At 41.3% G+C, this 22,743-nt stretch overlaps 1 protein-coding gene across 1 annotated transcript in view; it reads left to right on the plus strand.

Annotated features, from left to right (window-relative positions):
- Positions 1-12,698, plus strand: part of LOC124776140 (cilia- and flagella-associated protein 57-like) — a 115,092-nt gene extending 102,394 nt beyond the window's left edge. The window contains exons 8-9 of the mRNA XM_047250977.1: positions 11,275-11,469; positions 12,588-12,698. Of these exons, the coding sequence (XP_047106933.1) occupies positions 11,275-11,469; positions 12,588-12,698 (306 nt within the window). The remainder of the gene's footprint in view (positions 1-11,274; positions 11,470-12,587) is intronic.
- Positions 12,699-22,743: the final 10,045 nt, after the last annotated feature.

A 22,743-nucleotide genomic window follows, 5' to 3' on the forward strand; every position in this document is an offset into this window, starting at 1 on the left:
ATGGACTTTTAAACAATGGATACATTTTTTTTTTTTTTTTTTTTTTTGGACCCCTCTGTATTATGAATTCAAGAAATCATAACATGCACCTCTAAAAGTAAAACAATGGAAACTCCAGGTTGGAATATCAACAATATTAGGAAAAAAATGGATTGCTACTCGCCATAAAGATGACCCACTGTGTTTCATACAGGCACAACAAAAAGATTGTTACGCATTATAGCTTTTGGGCAAAGCCTTCTTCAACAAAAAACACACACTTTCACACAAGCAAACACATGTCATGTGCACATGACTGCTGCCACTGGCATCTCTGACTGGAATGCCAACACCAGCACATTCTGGTCAGAACTGCCAGCATTAGTGCGTATGTGTGCACAAGGTGTGCTTTCTCATGTGAATATGTGTGTTTTCTTTGCTAGAGAAGGTTTTAGATAAAAGGTATGACATTTAACAGTCTTTTTGTTGTGTCTCTCTGCAACCCAGTGGGTCATGTTCATGGTAAGCAGTAATATATCTCTCAAAATAAGATAGTTTGAATTTGGTTTCCAAAAGTGTCTCTCCACAGGTAATGTTATTTTTCAATTCATGTATCAAATTATACAAAATCTAAATGACAAAATTTTTCTGTCATTTTCTGTGACCTGCCAAAAGTATCTGACTGTGCATTTCACAGTATTCTCCTAAGGAAGTTCAAATGTTAACATATCAGATCTTGTTGGTAACTGGCTTTCATCCTATGTAGTAAAAATGGTGGGGAGTCTTGCATTAAGAAACTCAGGAAGTGGACACAATAAAACAGCATTCTCGGAATTGGGAATAATCTTTACAGGTGCACCAATACTAGGCTTGCTATTATTCTTGTAACACATAAATGGTATTCTGTCATATGTTAAAGGACCCTACTGGGTAAATTTCAACACTTGAAAATGTAAATAATAACTTCTTGAAAATTAATAATTGGCTCTCAAGAGTGTGCTGCTATTGAATTTACATAATACACAATAGACTATCAGATGAAGTATCTGAACGCCCCCATCTAATGCAAGAATGACCACACGATGTCATGTGTGACTTACTTGCAAATATAAAGTGAGGCAGTAAATACTGTGTTGTCAGTAGAGAAGCAATAACAATAGAATGGATTGGTCAAGAGAGCTCATTGTTTTTGAAATTGGACTGGTCACAGAATGTCACTTGAGTAACAAATCCATTAGGGGCACATGAGTTCCAAAGTGCTTCCAGGAGTCCAAGTAGCACAATGTCTTTGTGTAGAAAATTAAAAAGAATGAATTACAATCATAAGATAGCTTGAAATATACAAAAGTGTAGTTAACGCACTTTCTGTTATTCTACTCTTCTTAAATAAGCAGTTTGTTTTACATATCTCTCATCTGATTCTATTTATATGTAGTTTATGTAGTGTATATTCAGAATGTACATAAAACTGCCAAAATACCATTCATATAATGTTTAATGTAATTTTATCAGCCAAATGACAGTTTGCAATCTGCTATTATAATGGTACACATAGTTTTGCTTAAAACATTGATAATTAAGAAAAATTAGCAATTAAACTTTTTACAATAGTGTTAGTGAAAGTAAATCAACAGACCTGAAAGGAATGACAGCACTCATCAGTAACCTCGATTTCTGTATTTCCTGTAACTAGTTTACTATTACCAATAACTCATTACTTAGAAGATGTTGTTACTCAAGCTGTACACACACATGTAAGGCAAGGTACAATACAATAAACAATATGCAAATGGCTAGGCAGACTCTTAATCTCTGGCCTATAAAATAATTAGTTCCAACAGGGAGTGCAGCCAGCTATGAAGTAGCACTCCTCTTCCTTTGTGAAGAAGTGACCACTGTGCTCACATCCAGTGTTTCTATGGTTGACTTACATTTATGAAAAATGCAATGCACTGCCACCATTGCGGAGGGTTGGAAGTGGCACGAGCAAGGACATATGCGGCACCCAACCCTATGCGAGACACCATATTGTAAGGCATGCAATGCTGGCACAGCATCCCAGGGAAAGAGATTGCAGTGAAGGTGGTGAAAAAGGCAATGCAGGTTACTATGAAGGCAGCAGTGGGGGAAGCATCAGCTGCAAAAGCCAGAAGCTCGGGTCCCACCATTATCTGTAACAGCTAAAGGGGGCATCCACAACAGAGGAAGCAGTTGGGAAAATGTCAGCAGCAGAGAAGGAGGTAAGATCTGCACTATACGAGACATGCAGGCAGATGGAGGACGTGGGAGCATTGTGGCACCAGTGCTGGCAGATGGCCTGGGGTCAGCAGAAACAGATGTAGCAGAGTCCACATCTGATGAGCATGCAACAACTCTGCCAGACTGTTATGAACAACAGGACTGAACCAATAAGAACTGTGAAAGTAGTCAAAATGTATGTTTTCTTGTGAATTTTAAATTTTCAGACTAGTTGTTCTGATTCCCCATTTAAATGAATGCGGAAAGGAGTCGAAAGGAGTCATGACATGATGAATACCGTTTACCATTTACAAAAATCTTCAAATTACTGTGATATGAACTGAGGGCCCTTGTTGGTAACTAACATATATGGAAAATCTTCCATTTCAAAAATTTTTTACAAAGCTGAAATTGTTACCACCACAGAAGCAGACAGACAATGCGCTACACACATAAACTTAGAATAATCGTCAATTACAACAAGCCAGTAGAAATTCAGAAAATGTCCTACAATATCAACATGAATTCATTCCCAAGGCTGCTGTGGATCTGGTCACAATCACAAAGAAGCACATGGAGCCACCGGATGGGTGGCACACTGTGGGCAGGCAACAACAAACCTCATCAATGCCTGGCTAAAATAGATGTCTGCGTGACTTTGTATGTGACCCACCTCAGTGATCCACATGTAATGAATGTATATTCTCATGCCAAAGGGTGGATGGAACTACAACCTAAGGAACAGTATCCTCTGTAGTTAACAACACCACTCCATCCTAAATGGAAAGGTTATTTTACAATGCAAAATAATTTCTCAATACATCAGAGGCATGGCCAGAGGTTTGTATGGCCAACCATGTTGTACAAAAGAAACAACTTTTCTCAAAACAGGATCTGTGGCTACTGCAGCTGCAATCTTAGTGCTAGTTATAGGGAAACCATCAACTACATTTTGAGCTTCTATAACTAAATTGAAATAAAGTAATTACTCTTTATTAAACTCTGGATCCAGACCAATCAGCAAATGCGATAAGGCATCAGCATTTGTATTTTGTGCCAGAGTTGAAAATGTAACTAATGATTGTGTCATGACAGTAAAATAGTTCACCACTGTAAGCAATGTGTGGCTTTGTCTGGCAAGGATGTAAAAGTGTTAAAAAGAGACACCAATGATTTGTGGTCTGTAATCAGATGAAACTGAAACCCTTATAGAAAAACATGAAATTTTTGTAGATCATATGTTATTGCCAAAGCCTCTTTCTCTATCTGAGAATAAAGCTGTTGTGCTGAATTTAAGGATTTAGATGCATATGCAATAGGGCGATCATATCCATCGACATTGTTATGAGCAAGCACAGGGCCGAGGTCAAACTGAGACACATCTATTGCTAACACAAGGGGCTGGAATGGTTGAAAAGTGACCAAACAAGGGGCTGACTTCAGCTGAGCTTTCAGCAACTTGAATGCTCGGTCACAAGCCAGGGACCAGTTGAAAGCAACATCTTTATGTAATAATGGTTGGAGTCATCGTGCCACAGTAGCTGCATCTGGTGTGAATTTGTGGTAGTACACAGTTTTACCTAAAATGCCTGTAATTACTTGATTTACATGGGATGTAGAAAAATGGCAATAGTATCAGTGTACTAGCACAATGGTTTAATGCCACCAAGTAACTTCAAAACCCAAATAAATAATGGCTGCTCTTAAAAACTGTGTCCTGTCCAAAGTGTGCTTTAACCCTGCAGACTTTAAAACAGAAAATAGAACGAACATGAAGGTTCTGCAGATGTTCCTCTGTCATCTAAATAGTTGATGCAGCCTGGAACTGGTGGAATATGTTGCTCCAAAAAGCACTGAAAAATAGGTGGTATGCTTGCCACACCAAAAGGCAAATGCTGGTATTGATAAAGACTAAATGGTGTATTGATAACTATAAGGCATTTAGATTCTTCATCAAATGGCAGCTGTAAAATATGCCTCTGCCAAGTCAATCATACAAAAATAATAGCCCCTCAATAATTTTGCTAACAGCTCATCAGGGCATGGCAAGGTATAGGTATCAACAATTGACTGCACATTAACAGATTTTTTAAAATAGCCACAGAGACATAATTTAGTAGTATGTTTTTTTACTGTCACCAGAGGTGCTGATCATTCACTGGATGAAAGAAGTAAAATTACATCAATGGGTTAAAGATGATCTAATTCAACCTTTACCTGAAACCACAAAGTCATTGGTACTCGGCCGGCTCAGAAAAAATGTGGGTGGGCAGACTGTTTTATCATAATACAAGCCTGAAATTGTGCTGAACAACCCAGTCCTGGAGAAAATAGAGAGGAAAATTCAGCAAGGACAGTATCTAACTATTCATATGGAACTTGACCTGAAACCAAATACACTTACTTCATCATCGAAGGAGAATCCAAACAATTAGAAAGCATCCAAACCAAACAGATTCATTCCAACATATTTCCAGTGCAAGCACTGTCCCCAACTAGGAATGTTAACGAATGAACCACAGACTTGTAAGTCACAGGTCGAGAAATCTGTCCAAGAATGGGGTCTGTTGTTTGTTATAATTCAGCAGCCTCCATGACAGTGGAGTCAGAGGGGGAGAACCCAAAGTCCACATAAGTCTGAGAATTCATGAACACTGCTGCTGCACCTGTGTCCACCTGCATTCTCAATACTTGTTAAGCACACACAGTTAAATGTATCACTTGCTTTGACACGCCTTCAGTGGTGACAAACTTTCCACCCTCAAGTTTGTTTTGTCCTAACTTAGGTTTCGAAAAGAGTTAGATACAGAAACAATGTGTCCTTTCTAATGGCACCTATTACACACTGCCCAGCACTTGGGACATGTGGTCTGTTCATAGTGAACGAAGAAGTAAGCACATGGAGGTAGTGGAGCATGAGGCTGTCACTGTTGTGATGCAGACTGTTTTGATTGTGAACGATGATTACCTATAAGACACTGAGATATCTGCTGGACTGCTGCAATTACTTCTAGATTACCTTGTGAACTGACAAAGCTGGGAGGGGAGACTTCGAACCAGGGTTCTATCTGACAACCTGCAGCCCATGAATCTTCAAATGACTCAGCTGTGTTCAATACTTCCTTAAACATAGGGTTTTCACACTGTAGAGCTTGCTCTCAGACTTCCCTTTTCACACTGTAGAGCTTGCTCTCAGACTTCCCTATCAGGAGAAAAATGTATGATTACATCATGAACCACCTGATCTCATAGGATTCATTATGAACACCTGTCACAAAATTACGATGACAGCTAAGTCCATACAGTTCTGTTGCGCATGCCATGTATGACCATTTTGGTTGCTTTTGGCAACGGTAGAACTCTACATGAGTAGCAATAATGTGAGTATGTTTACAGTGATAGGTAGAAAGTAAGTCACACATCTGACTGAAAGGAAGAGTTGAAGGTTCTTGCAAGGTGGCAAGCTAACACAACAACTGATACACCCAAGGTGAAATCCGTGAAAAAAGGGCTTTTCATCTGTTACCCAAAATGCATGGAAATGTTGCTGTAGGCATTTTTTGTAAATATTCCAGCCTTCTGTTGCATCATCATTCACAGGGTACAGTAGTGGAATAAGTTCTTGAGAGTGCTGCATGTTGTGCCAATGAAGGTATTTAACTGGAAGTAGCAACTGTCACCACCCGCTTTTGCTTGAGAAGAGTTTTATGCACTGCCTCCATGGAAATTAAATTTAAAGGACTAATGACTTAAGTGGAGCATGTGGAGTTGAATCCCATCCTCATTTCCAAAAAGTGTTCTAACCCCAAGAACACTAATTTAGTACTTGAACTTTATACCCACATTAGGCAAGGTACAATACAATGAACGATACACAAAAGGCTGGGCTTATAAAGTAATTACTCCCAACAGAGGGCACACCCAGCAGGCTGCGCACACAACTGCTGTTGCGTTAGTGGGCTGGGTGGCCTCTTGGCCTCTAGTGGCCGAATCAAGCACTTTATGCACAAACTATGAAGTGGCATGCACAAAACATTGGTAGTTACAGCAGTATTCATAATTAAAGAAAGACCACAACCAAATTTACTTTTGAAATTTGAGCTATTATTGTTAGATTCCAGGATTTGACATTATGCTTTTGCTGCCCTAATTTTTCAAAACCAGTTACTGTTCTTGGTTATCTAATTAAGCCACCAATTAAGAATTTGCATAAATTAGCAAAATTTGAAACATGGTGACTTTGCATGGAATGAGAGAATTCATGGTGGAGGTATACCATGTGCTAAGCAAATAGTAGTGTGAATATTTATACCTTTCTATCCAGGTAACCTTTAGTTAAAGCAAATGATCATTGTAGCCTATACACCATCTACTCTAGCAAAGTTTCACTTTGCAGTTTTATAAAATAATATGTAATACCCAAGATATCAAAACATAATTACATAAGTCTCTCAAAAATCCTCAATCCACATCCACTAAGCTCATGTTCTTCATATCTATGAAACTGTGGCTCATATCACCTCAAAAAAGAGTGTTAGAACCCACAGGTAATAGTCATACAAGTAGCATTTATGTATGTAAAAATTGCAGGCTTGATAATCTGTGTAATAACATCTTGAATTCATGCATGCAATCTCTTTGTGTGAGCATATGCATAGGTTTTACATGTTAATACCTCAGTGTCATCCACATCAGTGAAAATTTGCAGCTCACTCTGTGTGGTAAAGCGTGCTGTGTTATTGTGGTGAAATATAAAATGAACTGCTACACTTACTCTTGTTAACTTTTGATGTTTGTTTAGTGAACAATCAATCAGAAGGTTTTCAGAGTGAGTCTACTGACTTATAAAGCAGCATTATTTGTAAATGAATTTAGTAAAGAGAACAGTAAGGAATTAGTTAAATCGGCTACCACTGAGTTTATTTTTGTTTCATCAAGATATAAGGTTACTGTACTCGGTTGTTTAATGACTCTGTTTGTCAGAAAATTGACACAACAGTTTTTGTGAGAGTGCCGGGCGAAATGGTGAGTACAGTACTTTCTATTTTCAGAAACTGGTCATCACTTGATCTTGTGCCGAGAAAAATAAATATGAATCTGAAAGTTCAAGGTGTTGCATTCATGACTGGTGGATGTAGCTAGGGCTTCATACAATTTTGGCAGTTTGTGACTATGAACTTACAGTGCTTTGAAGGAAGAAAAGACTACAACCAAGAGAGTGCACCTAGAAGCTCCTCATAAGCCACACAATTCTGTAATCATAGCTAAGCAGTGCTTGTGGCTGCATAGGAACTGGTACCACTGGACAGTAGATGACTGTTAACAAGTGATTTGTAGTGATGAAACATGCTATACTCTGTGGAAGTGTTTGACTTTGATGAATACCTCAAGAAAGTTACCTGCCATCATGTGTAGCACCAATAATGAAATACAGAGGAGGTGGAGTTACAGTAGGGGGCATTTTTCCACGTTGGATGTGATCCCCCTATTGCGCTTAAGAAAATTTGGAAGGATATGAGAACATTTTACAACACTGTGTACTGCATACAGTGGAGGGCCAATTTAGAAATGATGGTTGTTTGTATCAGCATGACACTGCAAAGCAGCATCTGTGAGGCACTGATCTATGGATGATAACATTCCTGAACTGGACTGCCTGAGACCCAATCTGGTCTTAACAGAACACTTTGGGATGAATTACAATGTCAATTTCATTCCAAACCCCAGAATCAGATTTTGAGAATGAAAGGTCTGCTATTTCTGCGAAGATATTCAGATACCCCATTGAAAGTGTTCCCAGTAGAATTCAAGGTCACTTTAAAGATGAAGGGTGGACACTTCCCATACTAATATCAACTATAGATGTCAGGATACTTTTAATCAGATAGTATATATGAAATTCAGTACTACCAAAGATCTGACTTAGCGATTAGAAATAATGGTTGAGGCTAAATCAATAAATGAAACAGAATATTCTAAATTCGTAGATGCTTGAACCTGACCTGAAAATCACATGTCAGATCTTGTCTGAGAATTCATTAACACTGCTGCTGCACCTGTGTCCACCTGAATTCTCAATACTTGTTAAGCACACACAGTTAAATGTATCACTTGCTTTGAGACGCCTTCAGTGGTGACAAACTTTCCACCCTCAAGTTGCTCCATTAAAATTGGATTTTGGAGATGAACATGTAAAAAGTTTTCACTCAGTAATATTTTATGACATCATATCCCAAAGTAACTAGTCACTGATGAAAAAAGTGTTGGTTGCACAGAAATGTGTAATATGGATAATACACTCCTGGAAATGGAAAAAAGAACACATTGACACCGGTGTGTCAGACCCACCATACTTGCTCCGGACACTGCGAGAGGGCTGTACAAGCAATGATCACACGCACGGCACAGCGGACACACCAGGAACCGCGGTGTTGGCCGTCGAATGGCGCTAGCTGCGCAGCATTTGTGCACCGCCGCCGTCAGTGTCAGCCAGTTTGCCGTGGCATACGGAGCTCCATCGCAGTCTTTAACACTGGTAGCATGCCGCGACAGCGTGGACGTGAACCGTATGTGCAGTTGACGGACTTTGGGCGAGGGCGTATAGTGGGCATGCGGGAGGCCGGGTGGACGTACCGCCGAATTGCTCAACACGTGGGGCGTGAGGTCTCCACAGTACATCGATGTTGTCGCCAGTGGTCGGCGGAAGGTGCACGTGCCCGTCGACCTGGGACCGGACCGCAGCGACGCACGGATGCATGCCAAGACCGTAGGATCCTACGCAGTGCCGTAGGGGACCGCACCGCCACTTCCCAGCAAATTAGGGACACTGTTGCTCCTGGGGTATCGGCGAGGACCATTCGCAACCGTCTCCATGAAGCTGGGCTACGGTCCCGCTCACCGTTAGGCCGTCTTCCGCTCACGCCCCAACATCGTGCAGCCCGCCTCCAGTGGTGTCGCGACAGGCGTGAATGGAGGGACGAATGGAGACGTGTCGTCTTCAGCGATGAGAGTCGCTTCTGCCTTGGTGCCAATGATGGTCGTATGCGTGTTTGGCGCCGTGCAGGTGAGCGCCACAATCAGGACTGCATACGACCGAGGCACACAGGGCCAACACCCGGCATCATGGTGTGGGGAGTGATCTCCTACACTGGCCGTACAGCACTGGTGATCGTCGAGGGGACACTGAATAGTGCACGGTACATCCAAACCGTCATCGAACCCATTGTTCTACCATTCCTAGACCGGCAAGGGAACTTGCTGTTCAAACAGGACAATGCACGTCCGCATGTATCCCGTGCCACCCAACGTGCTCTAGAAGGTGTAAGTCAACTACCCTGGCCAGCAAGATCTCCGGATCTGTCCCCCACTGAGCATGTTTGGGACTGGATGAAGCGTCGTCTCACGCGGTCTGCACGTCCAGCACGAACGCTGGTCCAACTGAGGCGCCAGGTGGAAATGGCATGGCAAGCCGTTCCACAGGACTACATCCAGCATCTCTACGATCGTCTCCATGGGAGAATAGCAGCCTGCATTGCTGCGAAAGGTGGATATACACTGCACTAGTGCCGACATTGTGCATGCTCTGTTGCCTGTGTCTATGTGCCTGTGGTTCTGTCAGTGTGATCATGTGATGTATCTGACCCCAGGAATGTGTCAATAAAGTTTCCCCTTCCTGGGACAATGAATTCACGGTGTTCTTATTTCAATTTCCAGGAGTGTACATGGACTCGTCTCTAAAACCCCTTCTAGGCAGCTGTTTAAACAGTGGGACATACTAACAACAGCCTCACAGTTTATCAAACTTCTTTATGATGTTTATTGTTAACAAGAACCATAGTCTGTAACTAACAGTAACATTTTGAATAGCTCTTGGCAACAGTAACATTCGTAACCTTCGTGTGGCACAGAAAGCAGATAGGTGTGCTGTAATAAAAATCTTTGACTACCTACCAAGTAACGTAGAGAATTTGATGGTAAAAAGAAAGATAGTGGGGGAGAGATACTGAACGTAGTTAGATATGAAACACTGTATGTATAAATTTTTTTAATTCCTTAATTAGTCACTGCAATGGTCAGTGTGTACCCATATTTCCTGCTGTGAAAATGTACAGTATTATTGCTTTAAAGCTGACTTGTCCCATTTCATAGCAAGAGGTTGCAATATTGATCTGTAGAATATGAAAATAATCAAACAATGTTGTCAAAGAAAGATTTCAGTGTCCAAGTGCAAGTACAATAATTACTTCAGATTTCATATTTACAAGAGTGTAGGAAGAATGTGTACCATATGAAATACGTTAACAATTATGTCACTGCAGAGCACAGTCAACTAAGTCCATAAATCTCAGCAATTACCTTTTATGTTAATTCATTCATCATGTTCCTTAAATCCAACTAGAAGGGTGAAATTTTAAAGGATGTTGGGTAAATCAAAAGAGGAACATCATTAAACCTATACTTGATGTTATCAATAAGCTATTACTGAAAACCCTCTTTGTGTTAATGGTAACTAAATTTAACAGAGCAAAATTAGCAGCAAAGCTGTTACTATTAAGAAAAAAAACCGGTGCCTGATCAAGTTCTGTTTTATTAAATAATGACTGTCTACACTCTGCTGGTAGCTAACTATATGAGTGGTCACACTGATAAGTCTGCCTGATACAATGAGGATATCCATTATTTAAGGTTTATTTTTTATTGTGGGCATGTTAATTATTTCAGATTAGCATGGAAAGGACATGTCTGAACAGCATTACATAAATAATACTAATTCATTATTGAAAATCTTGATATGTTTTTTAAGTAGCATCACAGAAATTTTTTACACAATGTGATTACAAACAACACCAAAACTGTTGTTTTGCTTGCCCAATGTGTACTAATAAGACATAGAAACAATTTATTTGTAGGTTTCATTATAAGGCTATATACGTATCCTGGTACATTTCTAATCAATTAACAGAAACATAAAAATTATATATGTTCAATGGATTAAAAGATTTTTACCACTTAACTCAATTAAATCTATGTTTTTTAATATCTCATTACCATTTTTAGCAAAATCGTGAACTTATAGCTGAAATCAATAAACTTAGAAGAGAGTTAAAGGAAGCTCAGCAGTATAAAGCTGACCTGGAGAAAATACTTGGAGCAGGGGGTAAATTTGTGCCTCCAGCTAAAGCTAAAGCTCGCCTTCAAAGGGCTTTAAAAAAGAATGAGGATTTACACAATGAATTTCGGCGCCAACTTCAGGCAAGTATCTGAACTTTAAAATCGTCTTCTCCTTTTCTTGTGTAAGAAAATATTTGACAGAATATTTCTTGTCAGCTTTAAAACACTGAGAACTTTATACATGTAAAACTAAAGTTGCAGCTTATATCATCATTAGATGTTTTCTCCACTTATATACTGTCCTTAGCACACGAAAAAACCCACAATGCCACCAGACAGCATTCAGTCTCACACTGTGCAGTGATCATGTTTTGGCTCATCAGTGTATGTTGACCATGCAAGTCTTATCCACAGTAGACCAAATACAATTGCTTTGAACAAAAACCAGAACACTGCCATTTACAGTGATGTAGCTTCTCAGCTCAACAGAATCATGCAATGCACATACTATGCAGTTATGAGATATTTCAATTTCGTGGTCCAAATAAAGGATGAGTGTATTGTAAACATTACTGAAATCATCTCACTTATACTATCAAATACAGGAGCTATCAACGAAAGGCTTACAGAAAACATCTTCGGTGACTGAACTAAAAAAAAGACCTAATGTACACATTGAGAAGTCTACCATCATGAGCACCATTGAGGTCTTAATGATTTTTTACAATGCAGTTTTAAAATGGCATTCTAGTAGCATTTCATAACACTTTTCACCCTATTTTTAGTAAAGCTTCTCTGTTTGTCTAGTAAGGTGCTTCTGTGTGCCTTTTTCTTTAAATATTTTTCTTTTATGCCTTTTGTAAATCTTTTGGTTCTGTATGTCTAATTTCTTAAGAGTGTTACAAACAAACATTTGTACTGCTGTAAATGTGCAAAAGTCCAATTAATTGATAATAATGAATACTTCTATACATATTTCCATTCCATATTCCCAGTTTTTTGGGCCTATTAAACCATGAACTACAATTTGAAGTAGCTATGACCTGAACTGAAATTAAAATAATCATACTTAAAACAAAGAATATGATAAAAGATATTTTCCAAGGAAGTAATATTAGTGAAAAAGGTAAAATATAGTGATAAAGCTAAAATAAATAAATTAACAAAACCTTCTACCATATGTCAGGTAGACGATTCTCTAATTAACAAACACTATAATCTTGCAGTCCTAATGAAACCTTCTTTGTCTCAACTTACAGGACAAAGATAAAATAATTTTGCAAATGAAGGAAGATGTGCAAAGACTAGTAAAAAAACTTTCAAAAAATGAGCATACTGATGATGGCAATGGACATGATGCTGAAAATTAGACAAGTAACAGCAGAAAGTGAAGTAATGTGCTTACTGAAATGTGTCTTTTTTCTGAGAGAATGGCTTAATGAGAGCAGCAACATTCATATTCTGAATCACCATTACAATGTAATATATATATCTGAACAATAACCCCTTAAAAATTATTCACAGGATAATTAGTGACTTTTTGGGGTTGCCATTATGTAGCCAGAAACTGTCTAGAATGAGGGATGCAGATGACAATAAGTTTATAGTGTAATGTCTCAATTAAACCACATTTCATTTACTACACTGCATGTCTTTCTTAATTTGATTGCACAGCACTTCATCAGAATGATACTAAGAGACCTATGTCATACACATACATGCTTACACTAGATGATGGTCCATAGGAGGGATGCTTGCTCAACCAGGTGATTTCAGTCTTCGAAACCTTTGCCAAAAACCTATTTAAACAAGTTGCTATTGTAAAATACTGTGCAAAACACTCATTGTTAACAAATTAGTGTTTGCAGATGGTAAATCTGACAACACCGTCTTCACCTCTTCCATCTCCTGAATTTCACTGCCTTTGTTCCTTGGCATGAGCATTAGTCTTTCTTCCTGAATGCTGAGCTTACTACTCACAAACTGTAACTTGGTGTATTGTGAGTGGGGGTTTTGATGAGAGGACAGAAAATTCCATGTTTTCTGCAGGATGAGGAGTGGGTAGGAACAGGCTCCACCTGCAGCAGGCAATAAAAACTTTTGTTTTCACACTCCCACTAAACTACAATGTGCATGACAGAGGTAATGATTAGTTAAATACTTCATGTTATTGAAACTGAGATCATTGTATTGACATGTCAAATAACCACCTCATCACTTATTTTTTGAAAGAATCATGAACAAAATAGTGCAACAATACATATCACAGAGACAGCCATCACAGCAACAGTACAGCTCAGTGACAGTGCAGTAACACTAGCAAATAGTATGCTGTACAGTTGGCAACAACATCAAACCCCTATGGTGCAAAATCTACTGACTGGCACCAAATGCTATTGACCAGATCTTGGGATCCACACACTAAGCTCTACAGAGTGTCTCAAACCTTTTTGGTCCAACTGAAACAGCTGATAGTGGGTCCACAACCAATTATATTCAGATAGGGAATCAATGGCCAGAAATGCTTAGTTATTTTGTCATGAACATATCTACACCATACGACAGCAATGTAATCATTTAAAATGATGATTGGCAATCTCAGCGTATGTATGATAATGGTGCATGAACTTCTGTTGCACTCTCTCAAAGGTCTTTGGTATCTATTTTACCTGTTTCAATTTGATCCAAAAGGTTTGAGACAACCTGTAGTTCTCACTTGAAAGGGGACCACACACAACTGTCATCGCCAATTTCATCCAGATTTATGGTATATGCTAGTCTTGGCCAGAAAGTCGAGCATTTAGAAAAAATAGATATGGGCATGCATCAAGGGCAGCCTGCTTTTATAGTGGAAAGAGGGTGCATTCTATATATATATATATATATATATATATATATATATATAGTTATAATAGAGGGAAACATTCCACGTAGGAAAAATATATCTAAAAACAAAGATGATGTGACTTACCAAATGAAAGTGCTGGCAGGTCGACAGAGACACAAACAAACACAAACATACACACAAAATTCAAGCTTTCGCAACAAATTGTTGCTTCATCAGGAAAGAGGGAAGGAGAGGGAAAGACGAAAGGATGTGGGTTTTAAGGGAGAGGGTAAGGAGTCATTCCAATCCCGGGAGCGGAAAGACTTACCTTAGGGGGAAAAAAGGACGGGTATACACTCGCACACACACATATCCATCCACACATATACAGACACAAGCAGAAATCGACCTGCCAGCACTTTCATTTGGTAAGTCACATCATCTTTGTTTTTATATATATATATATATATATATATATATATATATATATATATATATATATATATATAGAGGGAAACATTCCACGTGGGAAAAATATATTTAAAAACAAAGATGATGAGACTTACCAAACAAAAGCGCTGGCAGGTCGATAGACACACAAACAAACACAAACATACACACAAAATTCTAGCTTTCGCAACCAACGCCTGCTTCATCAGGAAGGAGGGAAGGAGAGGGATGTGGGTTTTAAGGGAGAGGGTAAGGAGTCATTCCAATCCCGGGAGCAGAAAGACTTACCTTAGGGGGAAAAAGGAATTTTGCGTGTATGTTTGTGTGTCTTTCAACCTGCCAGCGCTTTCATTTGGTAAGTCACATCATCTTTGTTTTTTGATAAATTTTTCCCACGTGGAATGTTTCCCTCTATATATATATATATATATATATATATATATATATATATATATATATAGAGAGAGAGAGAGAGAGAGAGAGAGAGAGAGAGAGAGTGATCACAGTTATTTCATTCTTGGTGCTGTGGTATTCAACCCCTGCTCCCCAATATATGAGAGTTGCATGTCGTGTGTATCTAGAATTGTACAACTACTTAAATGCAGTGTAAAGCTATATAAATGGATTGCATATTGACATTACTATAGATGAAATCATGATAGAGGATAAAGGGCCTCTGTGCACAACATGGATAGCATAATGTTTATCTACATGACTTATATTAGCACCTACTAGTATAGCTTGTTGTTTGTCTAATTTTTAAAACCATTTATCTCACTGTTAACCACTTTTTATTGTTCTCTCTGGCACTCTGGCAGCATCAGTTGTGGGAAATTAACTGTTTTTGGCACATGTACAACTGAGTGTTTTGGATGAGAGTTAATGCATGTTGGATGTTGGAGAGAGGGAGGGAGGGAGAGAGAGAGAGAGAGAGAGAGAGAGAGAGAGAGAGAGAGAGAGAGAGAGAGAGAGAGCCAAATTTACAGTCAGCACTGATACTATTTGATATTTTTTCATCAGATCCATTGTGGTAGGTTATATTTCTCATGCAGCTGAATTGCCAAGGTCATTGAGAGTTCCAGCTATCTCTCGACCTGCAACCTCTTGCTGCCATTTGCCATCCTCTACTTGTCATTTTACAGTCTTATATTATTATTATTATTATTTAAATAAGCAATTACCCTCTTGATATAAGTTGGCCTAGGTGTCTTTAAAGTGAATTTCCTCCATTAGTATGCATTTTAGGTGATACCATGCATACAGAAAATAATCACGTACACTCTAGCACTGGCCTTTGGGTATCCACATTGCAGCAAGCACATGAAACAGAGTAACTGCATTCACACTTAGAGTGTATGATCAAAGGTGATGCCATCTTAAACTGATGTTGCTTGATGTTGCTGGACCCATGCCTCACCCTCTAGACCTTGGTGTCTAGATCATAGCACACACACACTCAGGCATATAACAGTGTATTGCATTGCAAGTCCAGTCACATTTGGAATGAATAGCCAGAAGATCACATGACCGGCAGTGCTGTCATCATAATCTTTACTACTAGAGAGAATAATCATCATTAGTAACATGCATTTGCTGTTGATGGTCATACTACCATGCTACAATGCATTCCGGTGTTTGTCCTAAGCTTTTACGAATACTAAGGGTGACTGACATGGGGTCTAAACCAGGACCTTTCAGGAATTAAAGTAAATACTGTTGACTTGTGTGGATGTTCATGCATTACAGATAATACAGACTGGTTCTAAAACAGGGCTAGCCGAGGTGTGCCAAATTTCATACGGGTCATGTGTGGGCCACGTCTAGGCCAAGGCTCGGTTTGTTTTAGCTTTGTTTGTTCCTTTTCATAAGTACCTGGTACAGTGCAACATTTCATTTAGTTTTCTGGTGCAACATTTTTCAGTCGACAACTATCTTAGCTTGGCAGAATCATGGTGTTAGCACTGTTTATCTTAGCTATTTGTTCATGGTATGAAGAGCGTTCACAAATACAATGGCTGTTAGCAGAAAAAGAGCCAATGTAACGATTTATCATCACAACCATTTAAAAATGAGTGGGAGGGACAGAATAGAGGGGTGAGAATTCTCAATATATATTACACAGTTGCGAAAGGGATGGGTACTGAACATTTGTTATGAAACTATAGTACAATACTGCTCCAGTGTGATGACTATAATGCACGAGTCATGAAAAGTGATGCTTACATGGGCCTCAGCAAGTGGGATTTTCAAGTATGCCCCTATATTGCCAGGAGGGGCACACTGAGAGCGATGGGCCACCACCTACCTCACCTGATAACAAGAGATCGCTGGCTGCATCACAAGACTACCAGGTCTCAAGTGACTGGGAGGGGGTGGGGGAGGGAGGGAGGTCAGGACATATCTTCCTGGAGATAGTTATTTAAGGAGATGTAACTGCTTGCAGTCCCTCAATTATGCTCTCGTTGACATGCCATCGGTGAAGACAGTGTAACACCGAGAAACAGCCTCCTGTGTTGGAAAACAGCTCTCCAAATGTTCATCATTTCAGTGTTTTACTTCTGGCTCCAGGGAGTTAGTTGCAACAGAATCCACAGAATTGTATTTAGTTGGAGCTGCAGAACTGGCAGAGTTAATTTGTAGGTATATACTGAAAGGAATAGTTTTTTGTTTTCAGAAGCGCAATAAAGAAGCTATGGTTCTTCTACTGGTACTCCCTTTCAATTATGAATAATAGAAAGATTTAGCAAATACCATGCAGAAAGAATTTGAAGATTTAGTGGAAATTAAGGAGCAAAAAATTACAATGAAGATTTAGTTGAAATGAAGGAGCAAAAACTTACAATGATCGACAGATGGGATTCCTTGTACCATACATCAAGAATCTTTGTGCTACATTTGCAGGCATGCAGCACATGAAGAAACTGATGGTATGAATAATACGATATCTTAAGTTGCACACATTATTCCACTGTCAGATACAACAGTTTTTGATGGAACTGATCGAAAAGTATGGTGACTTAATATATTACTTAAAGGATGCTGGTTAAGTTAAGGGACCTGCCTGGAACTATTTCTCAATTTAAAACTTGCTTTTGTTGAATTAACACAGGAACAAAAATTAGACACTTCCAGACTGGATTGCAGACCTCACATTTTAAGTGTACTTGACAGTACACTGCACATTGCAAAGAGAGAAACAACTTCTTTCTGTGTTGATGGGAATGCGTTTAAAAGGAAAATTGTGTTATAGAAGTGGCAGACTCTAATAAACACAGTCCATTCCCTAGGCTCAGTGTCGTTAAGGCAAATGCAAGGTTTGATGAATTCATTGATGGTTGAAAGAATTACATGGCTTGTTACCTAAACGCTTTGAGGACAATGCCAATCTTACAGCTGCCAGCTGGTGTGGCCGAGCTGTTCTAGGCACTTCGGTCTGGAACCGCGCAACTGCTATGGTTGCAGGTTCAAATCCTGCCTCGGGCATGGATGTGTGAGATGTCATTCGGTTAGTTCAGTTTAAGTAGTTCTAAGTTCTAGGGGACTGATGATCTCCGAAGTTAAGTCCCATAGTACTCAGAGCCATTTTGAACCAATCTTACAGCTGCTTTGGATCTGTAATCGAGGCAGTTTGCTGTTTCAGTTTTGAAGCCCCCTCATGCATGTGTATATGTAACTTACGACTTACAAGGTAATTCTTGTTTTAATGACAAATCCTTTTATGTCTAAACTGTACAGGACATCTACATTGCTTTCCTCAATCAGAATCTCCATGTCACCATAATGAGGTTGCCAAAGTGCTACAATATTTTGAATCTTTCTGTGAAAGATGTTTTATTTTCGGTTACAAAACTAAATAAGTCTCAATTATATGGAAACTTGAGTGAAATCGTCTAACACTGCAGCAGTTGCAACGACACTCTCACCGAATAAGTGAGACTGTTTTGGCACAAATGGGTCATCTCTACCTCATTTATGTAAATAACACGACAGAATATAATTCACAAAGTACCAATATCAAATCTTTGGAAACCTTTTTCTTTGCACTAGCAAGTCTGGTGTGTACTTTCTGCTCACGATATGTGAACAGCCATAATTCTCATATGTACAAGTGTTCAATAAATGTATATTTTTATATCGAAGTGAGTTATCTCTCAACTAACCTCCTGTGGTAACCCTGCGGTGACCCCGACACCGTCAACATCTCACCCAGCATTATTTGTGCTTGTTTTAGTCATTCACTCACATCACGTGCCAGACTGCATTGTTTATGCCATAATGCATCTACCTGTGACTTTCGGTGCAAGTGTAACAGGCCCCATTAACTTGGTTAAAAATGAACACTTATTTACCACACCCGGCAATAACAGCGGCCACCTAACCTTACTCGGTTCAACATGACTGCCACCTAACATGGCAGCACAACAGCAGCCACAACATGGACAATGCCCACTCCCTAATCACAACATGGACGATGTGCCAGTTAAAGACGTTGCGGTCTGTTCTTCAAGTACATTGTTACCTTCAGGATGGCTTGGTACACCAGCAAATTTCCAGGACTGTGAATTGAATAGTACAATGGAGAGGGTAACACGTTCTCGCTTACATAGTGTCACAGAATCCCTGCCCCCCCCCCCCCCCCCCCCACGCCGTTTCAGCACTGCCAGTCACCTTGATCACACCGGTATCTGCAACTGTCGTACCGTGGTTGCACCATGACCACTTTCCGCCCACTTTCATAACAGCGCCAGCTGTTCCACCCACACCAGTTCCCACGACGACCACCTCATGGCTCCACCACGACCGCCCCCCACCTGCTGTTGCAATGGCACCAGCCATTACACAGCGTTTTCCATCAGGTTTGCTCGCTGGACACACCTTGCCAATTTATACACCCGCCACCACCTCCACTCCCTCCGTATCGTATGCTGCATGCGGTCACCGCTCCACTCAGACCTCGGGTGACGCACCATTAATTGCTACCACACTTTTGGTGTTGGAGGCGTCCTGCTCTGCCCGCACCGATCTCCAGCTGCTGGTGGAGACTCTACATGTGTTACCAGGCAGGTTCCCTAAGTTATCTGCAATTTAAAAAGACAACTCAGAAACTTGGTTCGCCTTAGAGGACGACCTCCTGGACATACACGGTATTTCCAACGATTTGTTTGCCTGGTGAACCATCTCCATCCACATGCAGACTTCATCAGCAACTTGCTCCTCTCACTGCCCACCTCGCACATATATTCAATGGCCAAATCACTGCTTTCCTGTCCTCTGGAGGAGGCTACCCATCAAATTATACACGAGGAGCATCTTGATGACCACACCCCTTCACAACATTGCTTTACTCAATGAACACGAATTGGCTGATGCAGCTCTTTGGATGCTGTGGATGGTCAAATGCCTTTGGATCTCCAGCTTCATCCCCATGCCTCAAGTTGCTGACCCATTTGAGGTTCGATTATGTATGGAAAATTGGGCTTACGCCATCACTGATTTCCGACGCCACCTGTGACAAATGACATCTACACCATCCTACTCAGTTGGCACACCTGTGCCTAGTGTTCCAGTCACAGCTGGCAGAGGCTGGCGCACTTGCCTCAGCACCTCAGCTGTCCGTCAGGAGCTGCCACCTAGCGGCCTACAGGTTGTACTGCCAGCGGGCTCCCGACAGCCGCCAACCTCACCTAAGTGACTAGCGGTCCGATTAGCTGCTCCTGCCATCCACACTGTGTTGTGCTGGTTCTGTGCTACTTACAAAGACACCGCCTGCAACTGCCACACATTTAGGCGCCATGTCCTGCTATGTACCTTCACGGTGCCTATCTTCTGATGCTGCACTACCCATCTCAGCGATGCGACACCTCTATGCCACAGATATCTTGACTGGCATCCGCTTTCTCATTGACACTGGCGCCAACATTAGTGAGAGGCGTTTGCTGTTCTATGAGACCTTGCAATAGTTGCTCTAAAGTAGCCATGGAAACATGTGGGTCAATGATGGAAAAGAAAATCCCATCCTTGTCGCCAGTTGTTATAACTTCAAGTTGAACAAATATATTTCAAGGAAGACGCAATACATGAAAGTCACAGATCAAGTAAACAGATTAAGACACGTGTACACTTTAACAGTCAAATAATAACTGAGTCCAAGTATAGCGGCCGCTGGCTGGCTGGCCGCTTAGGTGGCGCTGCTGCTGCATGGCTGGCAGACAGCGCCGCATGTAGAGTACGCGCGTAACTGCCAAGCGCCACCTTGAAAGATCGGCGAGTCACAACACTTTTCTCCCCTTTGAATTTTTTGCACAGGTCTTGATGGAGGTGGCCTGTAGATTGCTAACGTCCATAGGTGTTGTTTGACTGGCCGTAAAGTCTCGAGGAGGAAGCTTCCCATACGGACGGAAGTGTCCTCGGTGATAACGGTTCGAGATGACAGGAGACGTGGGGGTCCAATCTGCTGGGGCCCCGTGCATCAATCTGCCCGTAGCGGCAAGTCCGGTTGTTATAACAGCAGACATGGGCGATGTGTCTGCGTCCGTAGGAGAAGGAGGCAAGTAGAGTTGCTCCGACAGATGATAGTCATCTGGTTCCTGCATGGGCACGTCTCCTGGTGGCGTCAGTTCTTGTGCTGGCACCGATATGATGGTGAGAGGACTGTGTTGCGAGTAATGAGAGATTCCAGTATCCCGAGCGTCAGGTAGAGATAAAGGTGGCGTAGCGGCATCCGGAACAGGCGTTGCCGGCACACGAGGCCGAAGCTGGTCCGAATGACGCACTGCAACACCCGTGTCCATCTGGATTTCATACAGGCGTTGGCCACGGTGTCGTAAGATGCAGCCAGGACTCCATTTTGGCCGCCTGCCATATCCCCATACCCATATAAGGTCGTCGGCAGTGAACTGGCCAAGTGAAGGCACCCGCAGCTGTGAGGTGGAAGGCCGCAGGAGATGAAGTAGCGTGCGGGGCTGTAGGCCACATATGAGCTCAGCCGGGCTGTGGTCGCCCATGGGGGTGAAACGGTAAGAAACCAGAAATTGGAGAAGCGCATCATCAGGAGCAGAAGAAGTCAGGAGTTTCATCATCTGAGCCTTAAATGTGCGGACCAGTCGTTCAGCCTCACCGTTTGACTGTGAATGGAACGGAGGGGCCATGACGTGCATGACGCCGTGACGGGCAAAAATATACGCAAAATCGGAAGAGGCAAATTGCGGACCATTATCAGTAACAAGAGTAGAGGGAAGTCCTTCCAAAAAGAAAATGCGAGCTAGAGCACTGGTGGTTGCCACGGTGGTAGACGACATGCAACAGACAAATTAAAGGAAGGTTAGAATAGGTGTGAATAACGAGAAGCCAATAAGTACCTAAAAAAGGTCCTGCGAAGTCAGCATGAATACGCTCCCAGGGCTTCTCAGGGGAAGGCCACGGTGACAAAGATGACTTCGGGGCAGCGGCCTGTGACACACAAGGGCTGCAGGCAGCGACCATGTGTGTGATTTCAGAGTCGATGCCGGGCCAGTACATGACGGCGTGCCAGAGATTTTGTGCAAGGGACACCCCAGTGCCCTTGGTGAAGGAGGCGCAAGATCGAAGCATACAAAGACACAGGTACCACAACAAGTGGCGAAGCGTTTTCGGTGGAAAGGAGGATAACACCATCCCTAGCCGTGAGGCGGTAACGCAAAGCATAATAGTTCCGCAACGGATCAGAAGAATTAGCGGACGGACGATCTGGCCAACCCTTCTGAATGCAGCGTATAACCCGGGAGAGGGTAGGGTCAGAACCCGTAGCAGCCGCCAGCCTGTCCCCAGTGATGGGGAACCTGTCCACAACCCGGTGCTCGGCAACATCTAGGTGGAAACACAAAAGTTCGTCCCTATCGAATGCCAGATCAAGACCCATGGGAAGGCGAGGCAGTACATCAGCATTCGCATGTTGAACCGTCGGCCAGAAATGAATCTCATAATTGAAATGAGACAAGAAAAGAGCCCAACGCTGGAGGCAGTGTGCAGCCTCGTCGGGAGGTGACGTATATGAATGAAACAAGGAAACAAGTGGTTTGTTATCCGTAACAAGATGAAATTTGGATCCATAGAGAAAAACATCAAACTTATGAAGACAATAAATAATGGCCAAAGCTTCT

The sequence above is a fragment of the Schistocerca piceifrons genome, chromosome 2 (assembly GCF_021461385.2).
Source record: "Schistocerca piceifrons isolate TAMUIC-IGC-003096 chromosome 2, iqSchPice1.1, whole genome shotgun sequence".
NCBI classification, from domain to species: domain Eukaryota; kingdom Metazoa; phylum Arthropoda; class Insecta; order Orthoptera; family Acrididae; genus Schistocerca; species Schistocerca piceifrons.